This window comes from Martes martes, assembly GCF_963455335.1.
Source record: "Martes martes genome assembly, chromosome: 4".
In the NCBI taxonomy this organism is placed as follows: Eukaryota; Metazoa; Chordata; class Mammalia; order Carnivora; family Mustelidae; genus Martes; species Martes martes.
The window spans coordinates 15,514,791-15,539,526 of NC_137891.1; the positions used below are offsets into that span (position 1 = coordinate 15,514,791).

The window sequence follows — 24,736 nt, forward strand, 5'->3', positions numbered from 1 at the left end:
ATATGAAAACTCAGTGAATTCTGATTTGTAAGCATTATGCCAGATATTACAAATGCTTATTTGTTCATTCACTGCTTCTGTAAGTAATCCTAGCCTGGCTAAGTTATGTTACATAATGGAACTTATAAAGCCCTGATTACGTTCCTGTGAACCTGGTGTTTCCAAAGAACCCAGAGGAGAACCTTAAAGTTGCCTCATAGGATACATGAGAAAAATCAAGTCCAGAAATTTTTAAGGCAACTTCCCCAACACCAGTTATTTCACAGAACAGGCTTCCCTCTGCATTTTCCATCCCGCTTTGGTTTTCCTTCCCATGATCACGAGGCTACCTCAAGGCCACGACAGAGACAAAAAGACATTACAGTTCATTCCTCACTTTATTTGCATGTCCCACAATGACTCCTCGCAGATACTAAATTCAAAAGAAAAACCACAGTTCCTCAGTGTTAGCACTAATTTAAGATAAAATCATTTCTTTTAAATGTCTATTTTACCCTTCATTTTAAATTGCAAAGTATATATTTACATGTTTATATACAGATAACTTCAAAAACGAATTAACCCCAATCTTGGTCCAAGAGTTTCCACTTTAGAAGTGGGATAGTTCTATGCTATGTACATCCTCTTCCAAAAGTCTCTTAGGACTTGGTGAGTTCCAAATATTTGTTCATAAATGGTTTCCCTGTAAGTTTAATGGACCAGGTACTTAATTTCCGAGTAAATCAGAGGAAATATTACAGAACATGCTTTGTACAATACAGCACCACTACTGAGAATGGCTCGGGGTTTTGTAATCCAAGGTTCCGACTTAAAGCAGAAATATGTGGCATAGATTGCCACAGCAAAGAAGTGTCCAATTAAAATGAGAGGGTTAGGAGACAGGCTGTAAGAGAAAAAAAAAATGCATGTATTAGTAAGACCCAGCAATTAAAATTTACTCATAGAAAGATTCTAATTACATATCTTCTTTAAAACTAAACACATATTCTGCATTCTAGAGGACTCTGGAAGCTTGTGTTGCCTGTGCTCTGATAGCAGGGACAATAAATGTTCTTACAAGAAACTCCTTAGAATATACCCCTGTCAGAGAAGCCAGGAACTCTAAGTCTGTTTGACATACACTGTATGTATGAAGCTGTTTTCTTTCACTGTTCTTGAGATCTCTGCCTGAAGTACCTGGATGGCCTGACCTGTGGGAGTCTTAGGTTTTACAGAAGGAACAGTATTGACATCTCAGATTATAGACAAATGAGAACAGACTTAAAGAATTTTACTGTGCAGACTTTTCAAGAATAATTCTACATATGTCTGCATTGTCAAAACCATTAGTGAGTTTCACAAGTCCCCGCACCTTAATCAAAGTAAATTTTTAATACAGATTCCTCTATTATCCATGGCTCCCACCGATCTGATCATATGGTTAAACCCACTGGCAAAAAACAAGCTTCTATTTTAATCAGAGCTTTGGCCTCATCTACCACCAGCTTCTATTCAACACTGTTTTCCCAGAAATAAAACACAGGGCTAAATGTTGCTTTCTTCATTTCTCTAAGCAACTTTCTGATTGGGCTTCTTAGGAATAGTAAAGTGACAAAATGTAGAAGGAAGACAGACTTGCAGTAATTCATAAACTGAACAGTCCAAAGAAAATCTGAAAGATCTGGTTCCTTTGTGTCAACAAAACAACTTACACAGAAAGCAGCCCAACAGGACCAGCAACACATTCTCCACCAAGTTTGAAATAAAGAAAACAGGCTTTTCTTAGTTGATGTAGGGAATCTAAAACAAAATTTGGAAGTTAAAGTTGTTTAAAAAGTTGTTTAAAAGTTATTTCCTTGACTGTGTTGTAAATTCATTAAGTGATGCAAATATTCTGCAAACTTTTTGTTAAAAAACACAATTCTAGAAACCAAATTCCCAGTCTCTAAGATACCCAACTTGTATCTCTGAGCAGTAAACTATCAAGTAAAAGGACAGCTATGAAGGTAAACATTAACAATGCCTTAGATCTGTATAGTTTTTCATACTTTTCAAAGTGACTGATTAAACCCTCACAACATAGTATTATCAACCAATAATTTTATTTGGAATAAATGTTTAAGGTATACCTAGATTTTTTCTTTAGAACAGATTAAAGAAAGATGTAATATTGTACACTTACCCCAATAAAACTCTTTCTTCCTCTAATCTTTCATAACTTGTTAAAAGCTGTTTGTTGACAGATTCAAATTCATAATGTAAGAAAATCAAGAGCTTATGAAAGCTTAAAAAGAAGCACTTTGAAGAACTCAAAACTTGGTTTCTTCCCTTTTTACTTGCCCACCCAGCCATTTCAGCTTCCATACCAGTTGGCAAGAGAAGTTTGACTGGCAAACCACAATCAATGAGTTGGTTTTTTTTTTTTTTTCTTTTAGCAAGAATAATGCATATAGAGGCTACAGAAGGTACTTGTATTATCTTTTGTACTCGAGTCATCAAAGCATAGATCACTGGGACCCTGGCCAGTTCACAGAAGTAGCTTTGTTGTATATATCTGAAGTAATAGGACTGGAATTACATTTATTCCTGAAAACCTACACATCGAGTTTCGTTAACCTACCCTTAACTAATCTACACTGCTGGACTTGGGAGGTGGCATGGTCACCTCTACCTCCATTTCTAATGCTGCTTCTGCTAAGTCACGTTTTCCTTAATATACAGACTGACCTTCGCCACTTTACAATATGGAAACAAAAACAAAAGCATGGGACTATTTCAAATGAGTAAAAGGTAGATTCATTTTACTTGTGCACTATAATAGGAGACAAAATCTAAACTTGTTATGCAGCTCATACTCATTTTAAAAAATACTACTTCAAAAAGAAATTGAAACTAGTGTTCAGGAAGAAAAAGATTAACAACTGTATTACATTTTAATTCACAGTCGGAAAGATCCTCCATCACAACTTACGCATTTATGGATATGCATGCCCTGATCTGGACCAGAGGAATTAATAAAGATACACTACTGAAATAGTGCTGGGAAGGTTGTCTTAAGCCTTCCACACAAGGTGGTGGATACATGATGATTAGAGGCGAAAAATCTTGCTCAAGGATGGAGTTACAAAGGGCCGCCACTTGGGAGCCAGCAGACTGGGGAAACATGGCTATTTCTCCTAATCACTAACTTGTTTACAATTAAGCTCCCTTCCTGTGCTAAAAATCTGCAGCTCAGTAATTTTCGTTTAAAAATACTTACCATCTGGAGCAGAAAATAATTCATAAAGAGCCTGAGCAAGGATATTCACAACAAAGGAGTGAGATGTTTTTCTCGCCCAATAGAATGATTTTTTGGCCTAAAAAAGAAAAAGATCACTTATTACATGGTAAGTGTGGGGGGAAAGCACAAATTAATGTTTACAATCTCCTCAAACTGATGTTTATCCTGAAGATCATCTATAAGTAAGTATACCTTATATTTATCATTTATATATACACACAAAACATCTCCAAAGAAATGGGTTTTCCAAAACTCTAAAGCAAAATATACAATTTCTATGAGCAAAGTGGTCCATTCAATCCAATGTGACATAATATTCAAACACAGAAATTTAGAAATTCTGTGAGATTTGTGGGTTGCACAGGCTCACGGTTCTTTATGCCTGAACAAGACTGCCTAAAGACCAGGACTTAGGATCAGATTCCTGGGTACCGATCTCCCCAATAAGGCCCCATTCCTCTTAGGCCCAGAAAGAAATCTATTGAGAGATTTTTGGCAAAGAATAATATCGTACCTGGAAAACAGCTGCATCATCATAAAGGTCAGGGATACCCTTTAGCAATTTTCTCCATAATTTCAGATCTTTAAAAACAACAGTCATTCCTCCTCCAGTAAGAGGATGTCTCATATTATATGCATCTCCCAAAAGAAGAACACCTATAATGAGAGAATTAGATAATGACATCATCCTGGATGCATCCCATAAAACAAAAACAAAAACAAAAATTCTTTGTTAATTAATAAACATTATGAATGTCTGTATGGTTCTAAGGGAAAGAAAGTAAGCCCAGGAGGATGATACCCAGCCACATTGTGGTTTGAATTAAAAAGCAACTATAAGCAGATACTCCAAACCTATCTGAAGTTAATTTAGAGGACTAAGCCTTGACTGAATCTTATCTGAGAATGAGCCCCTTGATTCAAAACTTCAGAAGCAGGAATGCCGCCCTCTAGGTGCACCTTCTGAGCTGCCAAAGATTCCCCGGCCACGGTCAGCCTGGTTAATGACCTAACACTCACAGTGACATTTCAACAAAGCATTAATTTAATTTAATCTGAGAGAGAAATAGACAACCATAATAATAACATTAATGGAACAATTATGGATGTTCTTTTCTGCACTGTCACAATATGCTACATTTACAACTAAATATAAAATACATATACATTAACTTATAAAAAGGAAAACTTCTAAATATTCATTGAAATTTATGTATGACTCATATCTCCCACTAAAAACCTGCACAAACTACAAAGAGCTTTTATTCCTCCTCTTCCCTGGAACATTTCTAATTCCACCAGTTATCACTGGCATGTTGTTTATGTCCATTTGGCATTAGCTTCTTCATTCTGCTTTGCATTAGTCTGTTTAAAAGATCAGCAGTTCTGGGGCGCCTGGGTGGCTCAGTTGGTTCGGCAACTGCCTTCAGCTCAGGTCATGATCCTGAAGTCCGTGGATCGAGTCCCACATCAGGCTCCCAGCTCCATGGGGAGTCTGCTGCTCCCTCTGACCTCCCTTCTCATGATCTCTCACTCTGTCTCTCTCTCAAATAAATAAAAATTAAAAAAAAAAAAGATCAGCAGTTTATTAAGCCTGTTTTTCCATAGCAAATTCAATCCATTATGTTCAGGAACCATAGTGTATCAACAGCTCCTATTCGGACCTCTCTTGGGAGCTCTACACTCACATCTTCAGTGGTGTTCCACACATCTCCACTCAAATGCCTTACCAGCACTTCATACCCAGTATGTCCGAAAGTGAACTCATCACCTCTTCCCACACTTCCTTAAACTTGCATTCTTTTTCCTTTATTTCCAATGTCATCAAATAGTTGGCAAAATTACCGAAACCTGAAACCTGGAATCCATCAAGAGGCCTCATTGTCCCTCACTACAACAGCCAATGAGTCACCACTTTGCATGCATTCTATATCCTAGAAAGTATGGGATTCCATTCCCTACCTTCCATTTCTATAGCCACAACCCTAGTTTTAACCTTTTTTCACCATTCATATGGAACAATTACACAGTCTTACTAGATTTAGCCTGATCTGTCCTCCAAGCCATACTCTACAACATATCAGAGTAGTATCTCTAAAATAAAAATCTTTTTTTTTTAAAGATTTTATTTATTTCACAGACAGAGATCACGAGTAGGCAGAGAGACAGGCAGAGAGAGAGGGAGAAGCAGGCTCCCTGCTGAGCAGAGAGCCCGATGCGGGGCTCGATCCCAGGACTCTGGGATTATGACCTGAGCCGAAGGCAGAGGCTTTAACCCACTGAGCCACCCAGGTGCCCCTAAAATAAAAATCTAATCATGCCACTATCTTATTTAAAACTTTTCAATGAACTCTTAGAAACTAATAAATGAGTTCAGTAAGGTTTCAAGAGAAAGATAAATATGCAAAAATCAATTCTGTTTATAGCAATGAAGAATCTTAAAATGAAATTAAGAAAACAAGTCTATTTATAATAGCATGAAAAGGAGTAAGATACTTGGAAATAAGTTTAACAAAAGAAATGTAAAACACTCTGAAACTACAAAATATTGTTTAAAGAAAAAAACTCTCACTACATTTAGAATCAAATTAATTTTTTTTTAAAGATTGTTCTTATTTGACAGAGAAATCACAAGCAGACAGAGAGGCAGGCAGAGAGAGGGGGAAGCAGGCTCCCTGCTGAGCAGATCTCATGACCAGAGCGGAAGGCAGAGGCTTAACCCACTGAGCCACCCAGGCGCCCCTACAGTCAAATTAATTTTGACAAGAGTGCCAAGACACTTCAATGGGGAAAGAACTATATTTTCAGCAAATGGTACTGGGACAATTGGATATCCGCACGCAAATGAAGTTGAACCCCTTCCTCACACCATACACAAAATTTTAACACAAAATGGATCAAATACCTAAATGTAGTAGCTAAAACTATAAAGCTCTTAGAAGGAAATATAGGAGTAAATCTTCATGACCTTGGATTGAGCAAAGACTTTTTAGATATGGCATCAAAAACACAATTGACCAAATAAAAAAAAAAGATACACTGGGCTTTATGAAAATTAAAAACTTCAACGGACCCCATCACCATGGAATGAGAGAAGTTTGTGCAGCTCATTTATCTGATAAGGGATTTATATCTAGAATATATGAAGAACTCTTAGAACTCAACAATAAGTTTTTTTTTATTTGACCGATTAAAAAATATGCAATCTGAATGGACATTTCTCCAAAGAAGAAATACAAATGTCCAATACACACATGAAAAGATTTTCAGCACCATTATCCATCAGAGGAATACAAGTCAAAACCACAATGAGGTACCACTTGACACCTAAAAGAAGGGGTATGGCTAAAAAGACAGATAACAGCAAATGCTGGTGAGGATGTGGAGAAATTGGAAACCTCATACATTGTTAATGAGAATATAAAAGGGGGCAGTCCCTTTGGAAAACAATTTGGCAGTTCCTCAAAGAGTTAAAAGAGTTACCATACCCAAGAAAAGTGAAAATTAAGTCCACACAACAACTCATATGCAGATGTTCACAGCAGCATTGTTCATAACCTCCAAAAGTGCAAACAAATGAAATGTCTTATCAACTGAAGAATGGATAGTTAAAATGTAGTATATCCACACACAGAATATACTATTTGTCCACAAAAACAAATGAAGGACATGCTACAACATGGAAGAACCTCAAAGAAGCCAGTTACAGAGGATCCACTGGCTACATTTATAGGAAATATCCAGAATAGGCAAATCTATAGAGACAAAAAGCAGATTACTGGATGCCTGGGCTGGGAGTGGGAGAAAATGAGCAGTGACCGCTAAAGGGTATAGCATTTCTTTTTGGGGTGAAAAGAAGTTTCGAAAATTGACTGTGGTGATGGTCACACATATCCATGAATATACTAAAAACGAACTCTATAAACTTTAATGGGTGAACTATATGATTTGTGAATTACATCTCAATAAAGCTATTAAAAAAAACAAACTTTTCAATGACTTCCACTGTCTATAGGATTAAAACTAAACTTTAAAGAAATACCTTACCTGTCCACTGCTCTGACACCTATCGTGTGCTCCAGCCATAGGAAACTACTGGACTTCACTGAACGTGCCATCACTTCTCAGCCCTCGTGGCCTTTGCAGACATTGTTCCATCTACTTAGAAGTCCCTCTTTCACTGTCCACCCAATGAGCTCCCACCAATCCTTCAGGCCCCAACTCCAGTTTTATTTCCGAGACACATCTTCCCCAATCACCCTTGACAGTTCACAAGATCCGCCCCCGACCAAGTGCACCCCTTCACAGTAAACACTGTGGTACCATGAGTGGGCTTTGACTACAGCATTTATCAACAGTGTTCTGAAAGTACCAGTTTATACACCTCACTAGAAAAACTGCCTTCTCTAGATTTAGGACTATACTTAACTGCTGTAGCCCCAATAACTAGTATAATGATATTTACACTCATTATGAAATAATCAAGACATCATAAAACTAATTTTGGTGTTAGTAATGTGTTCATAGGAACCAGTCCTCTGTCCCACATATGATTCCCAGTAGCATAAATTCCATCCCATATTACATTTGGAAATTTAAATTTGAGTATTTACAATACCCTTTATAAAATCACTCCAATAAAACAATACCTCGTTTGTTTACTGGTGAAGAAGGAAGAAAGCTTGCTGGCATAGATCTCAAACGAGAATTCTGAGTGGCTTCTAGGAATGGTTCTTTGAGGTGATCTGCAATAAATCCCATCCAACCAAATAAATGGTTAATAAAATTTCAATTTCTAATTATCACATGTTCTCATCAATTCTAAACAAATACCTTCTATATGTTACATACAATATGTGCTGTATATGTTATATATACTTTGTGATATATACTTTGTGATATACTTTTTTATATATACTTTGTGATACTTTGTGATAAATCAAGAACTAATTATTTTATTAGTACGATTGTTCATTAAGAACCTAGTTATTCAAGCTAAGGAATGACTAAGGATTCTAAGAGAGATTTAATTTAAATAGATACAGCTGAATGAACAAAAAAGCTAAGAGTGAAGCAAATTCAGAAATGAGACAGGGAAAAAAACCACGCCCTTTCTCCCAAATATTAACTGCCAAGTATCATATTTAACACTTAATTTACCATCACCGCCATATTCTTGGAATTACAGATGAAATATACTAGTAACCCACAAACAACAGGAGGGTATGTACGGCAGAAAAAGGGTAAATTGTAGAGAGCTCTGCTTTCCTGAGCTTCAGTTTCTTCATCTGTAACATGAAATGCTTGAAAGAGCTCATCTCTAAGACACTCCCCAGTTTAAAGTTTTGTGCTCCTACTTGTATAGAAAATGAACTGTATTTTCATGAAGTTCCCATTGTAATCTGGGAATAGAGGTGCAGAATGCCTAAGCTGAAATTGTTCCATTCCTATAAGGAGAATTTCAATAACCTAATGACTACTAATATAAACCTATAAATGGTTTCCCACCATAATCTCAGGGCACTCTGGATTGGAAAAGGCAATCTATGATAAAAGAAAAAAATGCTAAAAATATCACATTATTGACTATTTTTTTCTTAAATGTGAATAATTCATTTTTCCTCTGAAAGCTTCGAAAATGGCTTCACTAAGTACAAATGTATTGAAATGTTGAAAATGTCATTATTAAAAATCTAAGTAAGGGGCACCTGGGGGGCACAGTTAATTGAGCGTCCAACTCTTGGTTTTGGCACAACTCTTGGTTGTGATCTCAAGGTCATGAGATGGAGCCCTGTGTCAGGCTCCACGCTCAGCAGAGTCTGCTTAAGACTCTCTCTCCCTGGGGCGCCTGGGTGGCTCAGTGGGTTAAAGCCTCTGCTTTCGGCTCAAGTCATGATTCCAGGGTCCTGGGATCGAGCCCCGAGTCAGGCTCTCTGCTCAGTGGGAAGCCTGCTTCCCTTCCTCTCTCTGCCTGCCTCTGTGTCTACTTGCAATCTCTGTCTGTCAAATAAGTAAATAAAATCTTTAAAAAACAAAAAAGACTCTCTCTCCCTCTCCCTCTGCCCCTCCCCACCTTACTCACACACTTTCTCTCAATCTCTCTCTAAATAAATCTTTAAAAAAAATCTAAGTTAGTCCATGTATACCTTCATATCTGTTAATATTGTTATTAAACAGAGTGCTTTCACTTAGATTAAAAAATAACTCGAAAAATAAACAATTTTTAAACAAAATATACCCCTACCAAAGACAGTTTCCTATAATATCACCATTGGCAAGCAGGGTTTCCCTCCAGTTTTATCAATATTCTTTAAAAGATTTTATTTATTTATTTATTTGAGAGACAGAGATCGCAAGTAGGCAGAGAGGCAGGCAGACAGAGAGGGGGAAGCAGGCTCCCTGCTGAGCAGAGAGTCCCATGCGGGGCTCCATCCCAGGATCCTGGGATCGTGACCTGGGCCGAAAGCAGAGGCTTTAACCCACTGAGCCACCCAGGCGCCCCGAATTTTATCAATATTCTTAATATTTTAATTAATACCTTAAATTTTTACTTTTCCTTACATATTCCCATTCTCAAAAAAAAAAAAAAAAGGCCAGAAAGCAACTTTTTAGGAGTGTTTTACAAACGTGTCTGAAATTTCACAAAGCCTTTCTGTACTCAACTCCAAACTAGAAAAGATCTTGAAGATCGATTACAGCTCTCATGTTCCGAGGAGGGGATGTATGAGCCAGACACACCTGGCCTCGACCTTGGCTCCATCACTTACTAATAGTCTATCCTTGGGGGAGCTTACTGACTCCTAGTTCCCTCATCAATAAAATGGGGATAATGATAATGTCCTATCTCAGAGGGTGACCATGTAGATAAATGAAATCAAGTTTGTAAAGCACCTTATAGTAGATACTCAATAAATGGTAGCTACCATTTCCACAAAAGCCAAGCGCTAAAGTTAAGGAAGTAGGAGAGATAGTTTAAGAATTAAGAGACCTTACATCAGTAGCCAGGCTATCTAAAAAAGTACCATTTTCCCCAATACTAATAATTATTCTGAAAACAATGATTTGATTATTAATATGAAAAATATAAAAACTATTTTCTTTTAATTTGGAGATTTTTGTATGTGCTGGTTAAACAACTCAACTCCAGTGTATCTGACTGGGTGCGTTTTTTACCTGCCAACCTTATCTCTGGCCTGGTTTTAGTGAGAACTGGAGATAATTTGTGATAATTACTTTCAGATTACAGATTATAATGTGAATGAAATCCTATTTCTTACCAGGTAATTGTGGATAAATTTTTTCAGCCATGTATTCTCTTAAGTTCCTGGGCATTTCTCCTCGAATATCAACAAGTACTCGAGTTTCATTAGATGAAATCTGGTAGATGAGAACTGGACTCGGATTGGCCAAAATAAGTTCAGCATGATTTGCTTTAAACTGTGGTGCATTCTAGGGGGAAAAATATATATATATATTTTTTTTTTTAATAACTTTCAAATTCCAAGTTGCTTTTATTTTTCTACAATTACATTCCTATAGTACCTTCATAAGAAAGCCAACAAAATGAGATGAAACAGAAACTTTATTGGAGATCAGGTTTTTCCTGAACTTGGAAAAAAGTCCATCTGCAACAACAGTCAATGGAGCATGGAGTTCCTACAACAAAGATAAACAATGCTCAGCTAAATGGTTAGAAATACACAGTAAAGGGACCATTCTCTTAAAATGTGCGTTCCTGTAAAACAGTTACATATTTTATTGGACAATGTTATAGAGGATAATGAAGATAATGCTAAAATAGAAGCTGTTACTGGGCTCAAGTTAATGAATGGCCAATCTCTAGAGACACTTCCTCTTGGGAGGACTGCCTGCCTTCCAAGCACTACCATCCAAACCATCTGGGATTAAAGCTACACTTTGATGAACAACAGGGGAAACAACTAAAATCCGAGTGTGGACCACAGAATACTGAATCTCATTACAAAGTCCAAGGACGACTCCACTGTTTATTCTAGAATTTTCTAACTTCATATACTGCTTTCAATCAGTGGCTAGCGCTTAGAAGAATTTTTGTACACATGGATGTAGGTCCCCATGTTATCTTGCAATCACCCCCATCAGAGTACAGTTTCTAGGTGGTGACCCTAGGGATCAGCCCAGAAACGCCAACAGATTAGCCTTTTACTTTCTCTTCTCTTACTAAACCAACATGAGCAGGTACTGGCAACTATTTCACTCTGCTATTTCTGCAGAGATTCTCTTACTTTTCCCTTTCAGATTAAAACAATTGCTTGTTTAGCCTAATCATTTCTTTTATGTTGAATCCTTCCTTTTATCACCTTCCAGGTCCTCTCCATCTCTCTGCACATGTATATTCCAGTTTGATACTGCTGATCTAGTGGCGTGTGTCTACAAAGCTGTTTGTACAGAATTCTGCAAAGCTCTGAAGAAGCAATGTGTTGCAGTCTGAAATCACCCTGCTGCAGAGGACTTAGAGAAAACTCAGTCTATCAGACGAGTGAATCGGTGAGCCTACTTTTCAAAGGAGTAGGAGAAAAAGGAGGAAAAACATGTCTTAGGAAGAGCTAACATTTGCTATCTCTCACCTTGATGTCCCCGGTTTCTTTATCCCTATATTGAACTCCTATCACAGCATCATCTTCTTCTAGTAACTGTAGCACGATGCCTTCAATAAACTTTGTACTAAAGGATAAGCAGAAAGAAATTATACAGTAGCACACTTGAACAATTTAAATAAGGAATGACAAATTCCTTATTCCTTATCTCCAGTGTGCACACATGTACGTAGGGAAGGTCTGGAATGACAAAATGCAAAAACATCATTTATGGACTTTAGAAGTGTGGTTTTTATTTTCTAATTTCTTGAAGTTAAATACATCTATACTGATGTAATAATTTTTAAAAGTAACACAAGATTTTTACCTCATTTCATTAAGAAAAATACATGCAGAGAAACCACACACACCACACAAATTCATACACAGATGGGAAAATATTGAATTGGGAGCTTATCCACCAAATTACTCAGAATAGTTACTTCTAGTCAAAAAAATCATGGATAATTTTTACAATCTTTGTATTTGTGTGTATTTTCCCATGTTTCCACAATGAACATATTCTACTTCCACAGATAATCAAACTCTCAGTCCTAAGGGTAAGTCCACTCACACCTTCACCCACTTTCTCAACACTTCTGCCCTTGCTAATGAGATGAGGGTTCTCATGTGTAAGACTTCCTCAATTATAGTGTTTAAGGGCTAGGGGCAAACAGAAGTTAATAATTAAAAGAGCCAGTCCTGTCCAACTAGGGTCTTCCCTTGAAGTCTCTGTTTGTTCAGACTTTTAACAGAAAATACCATAAGCACAAACCCCAACTCCCAAATAGTTAGAGGACTTAAACCTCAGTTGCAACTGTATCCTCTAAATTACAACAGCATAATAAAACCACACAGTGTATTTGGTCAAAAGAAAAATCCCAATAGTTCTGTCGTTTAAATGGAAATTCTCTACATGATATTGTCAACAAAGGCAAGGCAGATCTAACATTCTTGTAACTTAACAGTTTACTTTAGAACACTTATGCTCCATCCCCTACCCAAACACTTATGACAATTTATGAAATAGTATTTGTGCAAAGGCCAAGTTCAAATGTGTTTCTTTAACATTCTATATCTGAGTAGTCTTACTTGGGCTCTGCCATAGCTGCTTTCCGGAGACCCATTATGAATCTTCCATGATGGAAAGCTCTTCCACTCCGCACCTGACTGTTTTCTGACAGAGGATAAGGAATCTGAACCTCTGACTTGCTTTCCTGATCATGAATTATGTAGCCATCCACCACCTGGGCATCAATACCTTCCACTGCATCTGCAAAACAATTCAGGGCAAAAAAAATCAATTTTGCTAACATGCTCAGAGTTCTAAGGATAAGGAGGCATCGAAAATGAGTTTGTCTTCATAATGCAATGAAACCATTTCGACAATTGGGCATTAATATAACTATTTCAGAAATCTTAATGTGTCTGGAAGACAACCGTCTTAGCAAATCTTTAATACCACAAAAGATTAATATTTATATATAAAATGTATTCATTAAATTCCATAGGAAAAATATTAAGACCCTCGTAATAACAGCTGAAAAGTTTATGGGTATTCACATGAAGTGATATAGAAATACTGAACACAGCAGAGAAATGTTCAAAACCTGATTTTAAAAAAATCAATGAAATTAAATTAAAACAGTAAGATACAAAATCTATCAAAGTTGTTAGTGAGATTGTAATAAAACTGATAAATTTACTGGTCATATTGTAAACTAAAAACATTTTAGAAAGTAACTATAGCACTAATTATCAAGAACCAAAAAGAAGTTACAACCTCTAATATAATAATCTTAAGTCTTGTAAATTCACCTATTGTTCATCCTAAAGATATAATTTTTTATAATCTTTAAAGTTACATGCAAAAATAAGTTCACTATAGTGTTATCTCTAATAAAGAATAACTGAAAACAACCTAAATATTTATCTAAGTTAGAAAGAGTACATTATGAAATATCAATTGAGAATATACCACAACATAGGCCTAAAATCATAATGGTTAGTATATTAAGCTGAAGTACATTAGAATAATGAAAGAAATAGATGAAAGAAAATCTTCAGAAACACTTCTATCACACATCTAAGCTAAGATCAAAATAAATTTGTTTTCTGATATTCTTTTTAATTGTACTTAAAGTCCACACAGACACAAGCTGGATGAATATTGTCATATATCTGACCCAGAATCAAAACTAGTTAGTTTTTCAGCATGGTTCACAAATTATGACAGTTAAAATTCAGTCAGAGATTCAGTACACAGACATCCTAAAAGCTGCCAGTTAACAGTGTGTTCGGTTTGGATCTCAGCGAATTGCCAGTTGTTTCTGACCTAAATATTTGAAACCCATCTGGTATTTCTATACTGCTTTGTCCAGCTACTGAGACAGTTTTGTTTTTCTTAACCCATAACTGTATTACAGAAGTACCTGAAATGTTCAAAGATTTTATTCCTTTATTTGAGAGAGAGAGTGAAAGAGAGACAGAGCATGAGAAGGGGAAGGGAGGGAGAATCAGACTCCCCACTGAGCAGGAAGCCTGACATGGGACTCCATCCTGGGACTCAAGGATCATGAACTGAGCCGAAGGCAGTTGCCCAACCGACTGAGCCACCCAGGCACCCCAGTACTTGAAATGTTTAAACTGGTCAATTTTAGAACACACCAGAAAATGTAAAAAGTATAGTAGCACAGGAAAACTTTTCCTTGGGTAAACTAACTTAAGATAAGCTAAATAAGGTCTAACTTAAGATTTCTTAATATCTATCTGTCTCTATCTCGACTTTATTGATAAAATCAAATATAGTACACTTTGAACACTTTTACTTTCTTAAGCAGACAAGAGGACAGTACCCTACACTTCAATGAAATTCATGCTTCATAAATACTAGATGTTAATAACATTGAAGCCAGTGACATAACTTAGAGCTATCACCATCTATTAATCGTAAAGCTCCACACTTAAGATACTAGCACTACTGGTCAACATATCAGATAAGATGAAATGGAAAACATTCTTCCGCATTAAAAAATGCAGAATTGCCTGCTATAAACAGGCAAATTAAAAAACAAAACTAGCAATGAAAAAACAAGAAACAAAAACCACCTATGCTAAAAATGGAAAGCGAATTCAAAGTCAAACTAGTGAGCAAGTTTTAAAGGCAACAGCAAAAAGGCATCAGAACCACAAGCCTAAATGATTGGAGTTTTAAGGACCAGTCCTGAATAGGAGGTAGGGGTTCCCCACGGCCAGGGACAATGAAACTTAGCACCATTCATAAATTTCTTGTCAATAATATAGAAACCACAAAAACTCAATTCAGTGTCCTGAGATATGGCATGGAATCCAGACAAATCTTTGTGCCATGACCTGGTATAAAGACTGAAACTCAAACTGAGTATACAGTGCATAACAAAATAGGCATCATTTATGAAAGTCCAAATATAAACCAGAGTCAAAGAATAAATATAACAAAAGACATAGATGTATGAAATTTTACTTAAATGCATTAAAGACCTAACTGAATGGAGAGTATACCACATTCATGGACAGGAAGTCCAAGTCAATTATTTCAAAACTGAGGTATAGATTCAGTGCTAGTTCAGTCATAATCTTGACAGACTTTTTTTTTTTTAATCTAATTCTAAATTATATATAGAAAACAAAACACCAAGAAAAGCCAAAATAATCCCAAAGAAAACAAGATGGGAAGGAAATTCCTCACTAGATATTAAGATTTAATATAAAATTATAGCATTTAAATTATAATGTATTAATTTTAAGAATTCTAGATATTAAGCTTAAGCCATAGGGCAATCAATTATTTTTTTTAAAGATTTTATTTTTTTATTTACTTATTGACAGAGATCACAAGTAGACAGGTGGCAGGCAGGCAGATGGCAGGGCTTGGGGGCGGGAAAGCAGGCTCCATGCCTAGCAGAGAGCCCGATGTGGGGTTCGTCTAGGAGGCAAGGACTCATATAAAATGCCCATTTTACAGATGAAGAAACTGGTACATAACAGGATGAATAACTTAGCCAAGGACATATAGCTTTTTAAGCACCTGAGCTGGTATTCAACCCCAGGCAACCTAGTTCCAGAATCAATGCTCATAATTCCCACACCATCCTGCCTACCACATGAGCCAAGCAAGCTCTTCCTCAGTTCAGAGCACAAGCATATTTTGTACTCTGACCCTTAAGAGGGGCTGGTAAATCTGTCTCATTCACCAGTACATCCTTGGTACCAAGTTCAACACCTCAGAGAGTACACAGTGAGTAAGTATTCCCGAAATGAATAGTTTGTGTTTAAAAACCGATGGTTTAACAGATGATACTTAAATAAAAGATTCTATAAAGGGCACATAATATGTACCTTACCAGTGATAGTTCCCTTTCACCTTTCACTAAACTTCACGCCTTCGTTCTAGTTTTCTAATCTTTAATTTTGACCATTTCTGTTTTTTAGCCACTTTACTATATCTCTTCATACACTAAAGCCTTATTTTCTTCTTTGCTCTCATTTTCATGCAGATCTGTTGGTAAATAGGAACTTTCAGAAATGTAAATAAATTGTAATATCTTTTTTACCAGTTAAAGGATAGTCTAAAGTGAAGAGTGCTTGCTTATACCACATAACTCCTAAAAATTAATATGAACCTACCTTCAAGATCAAGGTCTTGGAGGACATTATAACCACCTGGCTGCAGAAATTCTCCAACTATCCTGTCCGGCTCTTTTAAATCTCTCTCAATTACTGTCACCTTTCTTCCATCTCTGGAAAGCATGGCTGCCAAAGCAGAGCCAACTACACCAGATCCCACAATGATAACTTCTGGATCATTCTGAAAAGATACTGAAGAGGCAGCTGCTCCTATTAAGGTTGTTTCTGAAATATTGATTCCTTTTTTGTGCTGTTTTAAAAAAAAAAAAAAAGTTAATTATATACCCACATCTGCTGTCCTTAAATCATGCTACTACTATATAGAGACTCTGGACTTCCCCATCTTGGGCAAAAGGTACATCTTATTATCAAACGAAATGCACTACATTTTTAAATCCAGATCATATATAAAAATCACAGATATCAAAATATTTAGTTAAATAAAAATGTATAATTATATCCCAATAAAATTAAATATATCTTCTATTTTTCCACATATATTTAGAAAACGCTATTATACAGCCATATTTAGAAATCCACACCAGGCTAAATATAAATTATGTTTACAAGGGGCTCCGAAGACTCATTATAGGGAAAATTCTGTCATTAATTACTCAATTCTTCAAGTACATTCTAAGCATCTACCAGATGACAATCACATACAGCTTCTATTTTGACTTCATATTGCAAACTATTCAGCACCTTTTACATGTTTCCACTATTTATTTTTATTTTCTCCTTCTGGATTTTCATCTGAAAAAAATCTATCTTACCTTAACGATTCCTTTTTTTTTTTAATTATTTATTTATTTATCTGACAGACAGAGATTATAAGTGGGCAGAGAGGCAGGCAGAGAGAGAGGAGGAAGCAGGCTCCCTGATGAGCAGAGAGCCCAATGCGGGGCTCGATCCCAGGACCCTGGGATCATGACCTGAGCCGAAGGCAGAGGCTTTAACCCACTGAGCCACTCAGGTGTCCTTGATTCCTTTTATATAACAAAAAGACTGTCAAATCCTGGCTATTAATCTATTAATTGAGAATTATTTAACTCAAGAGAATTCTGAAAGGACAAAATAATTCCTCCTGTCCCTTGGGATTTGACCCATTCATATTTGAGTCCTTAACATATAAGAATATATTTAATTTGACCCATTTTGATACTCTAAGAGAGCCTAGCCAAACAGTTGGTCCATTTAGTTATAAACATCAAACCTATCACTAGTTGGGCTGACGATAAAAACTTTAGTCATAAAATGATGAAAAAGTCCTGTTTTGAGAGATTTATGCCCACTCAGAGTAACAGTGCCTGTTGGGTTACTTAACATGAATAACTCAGGGTTAAAATAAGTTTTTTTCTTGGTATGCAGGTTGACAAATACAAATATATTTCAGATACAGAACTGCAAGGAATAATCTTCTTTGACTTCTCTGGCTGTATTGATTAAGATAAGCCCAAATGCCATTTTGAAGGGATTTTAACAGAAGACCCGAGGCAAAAAGGAAGGAAATAAAATCTAAAATCTTTTAGAACTTTGATTCTCTCTGATTTTAATATGCATCCAGTCTTCCTTCACTCTACAGGGACTGGGACCTTGTCCATTCCATTTTTTTAATAATTTCTCTTAGAGAAATTACCTTTTTGTCCTTTACTAAGATAAGACAAGAGTCTCCTCTTCCCAGAAGTATTTCTTAATGTCCAGCATAACTGACTATATTTAAACTACTGTTCTGAAAGCAAGATAAACCCTCTTTGCATCTTAGCCACTTCGTAACTAGTTTTTCTTCCTCAGTTTTCCCCTGTTAAACACACACACATACACACACACAGTCCTGAAAGGCCAGTTGAGTTAGTTAAGTCATCCAGAGAATGGTCAGTAAAAGCACTAATGGGAAATTAGCACTCAAATGAGAGTCCACCAAGTCCCTGATGTTTAGGAATAAGCAGAAAGCCTGAAGCATTCACAAAATGGAACCAATCATTGATTGCTGGCAATCCAATTCTCCCTTCCCCAAAATGTCTCAACATCACATGATGTAATCGCATTCCAGGCACCTACACTAGTGCTCGGTGTCCTTGGCTAAAGTTACCTCAGATAACACCAAAGATTTCAAACTGAGATTAAGATTCCCTCTCCCTCCTTTCCTGCTGCTCCAAGCACTAGTCTAAAGGTTCCCAACATGTTATGTCTAGATGTACACTACCTTTAGACTAATAAGAGCTACTATTTATTAGTCAATTTCGGGCCACATTACATCATTTAATTCCTTAGCTAAGAGCAAGACTGGTGCCACCCTGGTCTAATAGAAGAGGTAACTGACTCCTACAGAAACAAAGGCCTTGCCAAAGGTCTCATAGCCAGAAGTGGTGAGGCAAAAATTCTAATTCAAGTCCTCCCTTCTACAAATCTTGCTAATCTGTACTGTGGGTACAGGAAAATAAAGTAGCTCTGGAACCCTCAAGGAGTAAACTACTTTTTTAGGCCACTCGTTGTAACTTGGAATCACCATCACCCCTCACTTGGCTTCCTACTCCAGTCTCTCACCGGACAGCCCCGCTACCATTCTCCTGCCCCTGCCATCCACTCTCCTCACACCAACTGGAAATGCTTTCTAAAGTTAAAATCAAGTATTGTTACTCCCTTGCTTAAAATCCTCCAGTGCTCTCGGGGGGAAAAAGTCCAAACACCCATGGCCAACAGGCCCTAAACGTTCCGGCTTTGAAGCCAGACCTCTTCTCCCTCATCTACCATTGTCCTCCTCTGCTGTCTTTGCAGAAGGCCTCACTTCCCATGTGATTGAAGTCTGGCCTCAGAATTAGGAACTTGCCTGAACTGTGGACCTTAGTCAAGTACCCTCACGACCTGGGACATTAAGTTACTAACTTACTCAAGGCCCCACTGACAACGAAAGAGGAGGGGATTTTGCCCAAGACTTTTTAAAACGCTGAACTAATTTTTACTCCACCAGCCTTCTGAATTGTTCCTTCTGTTCCTCTCCCCGCCCCCCTCCAGCTGTCATTTATAAGCACAGGACTCAAACCGCAGCCGCTCACATTCTCCTCAGGTACACATACAAGGATTTCAGTAAAACACTTTTTCCCAATAGCAAAAAGCGATTCTGTCCTCCTTCAAAATGAAATTCTAACATTTCATTTCCCCTTTCATAATCAAATCAATTTCAAGTAGCACTGGCTCAACCAGCACTAAATGAAACAAATCTTTTCAATCACTCCTAACAGTGGCAAAAATGTAGCCAAGGAACAGTCAAGAGCTTAAAAACAAAACGAAACAAAACAACAAAAAGCACAATTAAAGGAGAATTTATCATAACCAGATTATCTATATTGCTGCCTTCTGGCCTTAGAGTAGACGAAAATTTACATTTGAGTGATCCCAACCCTAATTTTAAAAAGAACACTCTCACTCATTTGCCTACTTAAAATTCCACCTACCCTCCTAGACCCAAGTTGCTCTTTATTTTCTGATCCCGGGGGCGACTTGGCCCAGAAGAAGCCAATGAGAGGCAAGGCCGACAGAATATCTGAGAAGAGCGCGAACTGGGAACCGCTCTGCTGGCGCCCCAGGAGGGCTCCGCTCCGGTAGCGATAGCGGTAGGAGAGCACCAGGCCCAGGGACAGGAACACGAGCACGCAGAGCAACAGCTCCTTGTTGGCAAAAGAGACGAAGTCTCCGCATTTCTTGTAAAAATATGTGAAAGTGGCAATGCCCAAGAAGGTCCACATGGTTCAAAGGCTCCTCCGGTGCTCCCGGGTCAAAGCTAAGATCCTCTTTTTCTCTGTAGGGTTTTGGTGACTCGAGGATTTCCCCAAAATGTGTCACCAAAGGGAGCACGAGGAACTGGCCAAACTCTAGCAAACACCGTCACAGGATTACAATTCAAATCAGAGGAATCTACAAAATCATATCAAGTTGGTATAAAAGTACGGAAAGAAGGGAAAGTTGTCCAGACTTAGAAAGCAGTATTAAAAAAATCGCCTGCTCCAACAGCTCCCGGCCAGGCTCTCCTCTTCCCAGCAATCCATGTATTTCTTCTGGACGGACTTCTCCAGGGTTGCTGCTGGTGGCGTCTCCAAGGCCTCTGTGGGCTCGCCGTGCCGGAGAACCGTCCTCGCCCACCTGCAGCAGGTGCCCTTTCAGAAGCGGATGGGGAGATCAAAGAAACGTCTGGGCGCGGCCTGGCGGGGAAGGGGAGAGCGGAAAGATGCCGCCCCGCGCCCGGCCTGCCTCTTCCCACCGCGGACCGCCTCGGACTCGAGACTGCGGCCCCCGCGCACACAAGCGCGGCCGCTCCGCAGAAGCTCCGAGTCACCAGCCCTCGAACCTTCCAGTCCGCGCCTCCGTTTCCCCGCGCGTGAACGGCGGTCTCCACGGAGCTTCCTCAGAGGACGACGGCTCCTGACGGTCCCCTCGCCAGCATCCTTCGCGGGCTGCCGCTGCCCTCCCCGACCCGGTGCTTCCGCAGTAACCAGAGTAACCGCCACGCGCCCTTTGCTAGCCGCTCGCCCCAGCGCGCTGGGACCGTCCAGGGGCTCCGCCCAGGCGAGGACCAGGAGGCGGGGCGCCAGGGCGCGATCCCGCCCCACCCTGCACGCCCCGGCGCCAGCCCCGCCCACCGCCGCCGCTGGCCAATCAGGGCGCGCACCGCGCGGTAGGCCGAGATGGCGCTATGCCGCGTTTGGCCAATCGCGAGCAGCGCGGCCCGCGCGGCGTCGCCCGGTGAGGCGCTAGGGCGATGTTGCGTGGTGTAGGGTGGGGGCGTGGGGTGTGGTCCTGCCGCTGGGTGGGCGGATGGGAAGGCGCTCGCTGGCTGCGAGGGATGGAGGGGGCGGAGGAGGTCGTTCCCTGCGTCCCGCGGTCCGATTGCCCGCCGCAGCCCCGGCCGCTGGGGCCCTGCGGGGGAAGAGGTGGAGCTCGTTCCGAGGAAACCGCGGCCCGGAGTAACGCCGCCTACTGTCGGGCCGGGGCCAGTCATCCCGTGAACGTTTTCGAGCGCTTACTACGAGGCCGGGGGATCCTACAGATGAAACGGACACAGCCTTTCTGTCCCCAACCGAGTGTGTGAAGAGGGCAGTGGAGACCGGCGCGTGGAGAACGTGACACATTCAGGCCGAACTTCTGGAAGAACGAGTTGGGCCGGCTTGAGTCAGAAGAAGGAAGGAGAGGATATGCGGGGTGATTACTTTGTAATCATGACAAGAGCTAATACTTAGTCAATCAATCAATCAATTAAGGGAAAGAAAGGGAGGGAGGGAGAGAGTGAGGAAAGAGAGAGGGAGGGAGGGAGGGAGGAAAGAAAATCTGGTTCAGGAATCAAGGATTGTTTGACTAGAATGCATTTTTTTCCTCCCCATACAAAGATCTGGTTACCTTAAAACAAACAAATAGCACATTTGATCTTCTGGTGAGGCCTCTACTCGCCCTGTTGGCCTGATTTGGCATGTCAGGACTGGACTTGTACCATTCTCAATTCAAGGAAAAACTTTGCCCTCCTTTCTTCAGTTATCCCTTCTTTCATATACAGATTAACCACCATCTCTTTTTGTAATTCTACCTCTTGGCCATGGTAGTCACTGATTTATAATTGTCAACTTTCCTTTCTTCATTTTATACTTTTTTGGTACAAACTGAGCAATTCCTTTTTCATTAATGTTTTTGTTTGTAACACATTGTATCAAAACCCTCAGGGGCACCTGGGTGGCTCAGATTATGATGCCAGAGTCCTGGGATCCAACCCCATGTCCGGCTCCCTGCTTGGTGGGAAGACTGCTTCTCCCTCTCCCACTCCCCCTGCTTGTGTTCCTGCTCTCCCTGTCTCTCTCTCTGTCAATAAATAAATAAATAAATAAAATGTTTTTAAAAAAAAAACAACCCTCAAGAGTTACTTGCTCACCATTCCTCCAGTCCATAAACTTGTTTGTTTGTTTATTTGACAGACAGACAGAGATCACAAGTAGGCAGAGAGGCTGGCAGAGAGAGGAGGAAGCAGGCTCCCTGCTGAGCAGAGAGCCCGATGCGGGGCTCGATCCCAGGACCCTGGGATCATGACCTGAGCTGAAGGCAGAGGCTTTAACCCACTGAGCCACCCAGGTGCCCTGCATAAACTTTTTAATGCCAGTCATTTAATTATTCTGCATCTCCTCAGAGCTTATGTAATCTTTTGCAAATTCTAGTTGGAATTTGGAACTGTGTTTTCATTTTCTTTTTCCTCTTGAATACTCTCATAAAGCCATAGAGTACAGACATCAGTGCAATTCAGTGTAATCAGTGTATGTCAAGTGCCTACTTTGTGTCAGGCTCTGTGCTTGGTGTTGGGAGTAAAGCACTGAACAAAGCAGACATAGTACCTGTCACGTGGGGGTTCAGTTTCATGAAGACAGCAGCATACAGGTAATTAAGGATGTGATATGTGTCCCCAAAAAAAAAAAAAAAAAAAAAGAAAGCAAGTACATGTTGCACTGGAGGGTGAGAAGATCTAAATGAACCTAGGGGTCAAGGAAGGCCTCCCAGAGGAAGTTATGTTTAAGCTGAGGTTGGAAGAATTAGTAACCTCTGGTAATGGCAATGACCACACCTTACATCTCTTTCCCCCCCTCCCACAGTGTGGCTGTTCCTCGATCCCTGCAGCTGACAATGCAAGTTCTTCCCTGAATTGTTGATGGCAGTAGGACAGGAAAGATGAGAATTCTAGTCTTCTGAGCAGTGTCACTTGGTATCCTCAGAAGCTTCCAATGCGCTTTTTCCTCAACATCAATTTTACAAACAAAAAGATACTCATCCATTTGCCAAAGCTGAATTTACCTTCGTCTCCTAAATTTGGGGTGCACTTCGCTCTCTGAATCAGGTGACCGGAGGTATTGAACTAAGTAGCCAGCCCTTTTCCCAATCATTTTTCCTCTTAGTACTTCTTCCAGGCTTTGGGCCTCACGATCGCTTCCCTAGATCTTAGCAACTTCTAGCGCCATCTACTGGAATTGTTCTTGGAGCCTCACAAGGAAAAGTCCAAGTAGTTCTTAAAACGACTCAACCCAAGTGACTGTCCACTGATCCTAACTCAAGAAAGGGAAAGAGAGGTTAAATAAAAGGCAGGGGGGTGGGGGGAATGCCTTAAAAGAGGCTTCCATGATTTAGATATACTGACTCCGAATTACATGTTTACCTCCCCCAACCCCTCCAAAAAATGTTTTCACTGGGGTAACTTAAAATTATTTCACTGGGGTCATTTAAACTGATAAACAGTTCTGGAAAGAGATTAAGTAACAGGCCTTTAACAACTTTAATGTCCTCTGACTCAATAATCTCACTGCTAAGAATTCATTCTAAGGAAATAATTAGAGATGTACACTAAAAGTCGTGTACCAACAAAAAACAAAATAATTGATCGTTCACAACCACAATATCAAAACAGAACAAAAACCACCAAAAAAGCCTTGTTGACAATAACATTCTTTTTAATAGCAAACAACTAGAAACAATATCAACATCTACCATCAGAACAACTGAGTTGTTATGGTACATCATTTGGTATATTAAAAACCTCATAATCATTTAAAACAAGGAAACTGGCAATCACAAAAGATTAGAGAAAAAATCAAGACACAATACTCTATAAAGACATACACAAACACACCACATGATGCAATTTTTAAAAATACTTATTCAGATACACACTTAGAAAAAGGGCTATTGGGAAAGATTCCAGAACTTTCGTGGTGAGTCATCTCTGGAAAAATGATCATGGGCCATTTTTATTTTGGTCTTCATACTTTTACATATTTCCTACTTTATACTTTTCTGTATATTTTACAATTAGCAATAAGTATTACTTTAATGTTTCAAAAGTAAGCTATTATGTTAAGGGGAAAAATCTTTCACCTGTGTTGGTCAGTCTAATCAACTAGAATTTTCTTTAATCTGTTAATCCATATGATGTAACATGGCTCAAAATTAATCATGATCCTTTTTCAACCAAAGGGTCCACTTCATCCCTCACTGTGTCAAGTCCTAGAACATACACTGATTTTACCAGTCATGCAATGTTAGATCAGAAATCTCACTGTCTTAGCCCTCTCAAGCTACCTCTGCTTGTAAGTGGCTCCATGCCCTTGAAGTCAGGACTCCCAAGCATCAGGTTTCCATCTGAACCTTTATAACCAAGAGTCTGGACCATCCTTAGCCT

At 39.1% G+C, this 24,736-nt stretch overlaps 1 protein-coding gene across 1 annotated transcript; it reads right to left on the bottom strand.

The window, feature by feature from the left end:
• Positions 1-358: 358 nt before the first annotated feature.
• On the bottom strand, positions 359-21,093 carry SQLE (squalene epoxidase). Its single transcript, XM_080803150.1, has 11 exons — positions 19,992-21,093; positions 16,540-16,789; positions 12,967-13,147; positions 11,866-11,962; positions 10,802-10,915; positions 10,537-10,708; positions 7,909-8,004; positions 3,774-3,916; positions 3,239-3,335; positions 1,692-1,779; positions 359-883 (listed from the first exon to the last, which is right to left on the bottom strand). Exons 1-11 carry the CDS (start codon positions 20,280-20,282, stop codon positions 691-693), a joined length of 1,722 nt encoding a protein of 573 aa, XP_080659276.1. The 5' UTR covers positions 20,283-21,093; the 3' UTR covers positions 359-690.
• Between the last annotated feature and the right edge of the window lie 3,643 nt (positions 21,094-24,736).

What these genes read in the sequence shown, in the direction of transcription:
- SQLE (XM_080803150.1), bottom strand. Translation starts at nt 20,282, where the DNA reads ATGTGGACCTTCTTGGGCATTGCCACTTTCACATATTTTTACAAGAAA. An exon ending in GCAGCTATGGCAGAGCCCAA is followed by an intron (nt 11,963 to 12,966) that starts GTAAGACTACTC and finishes CTTATCCTTTAG; the next exon opens with TACAAAGTTTATTGAAGGCA. An exon ending in AAGAAACCGGGGACATCAAG is followed by an intron (nt 10,916 to 11,865) that starts GTGAGAGATAGC and finishes TCTTTGTTGTAG; the next exon opens with GAACTCCATGCTCCATTGAC.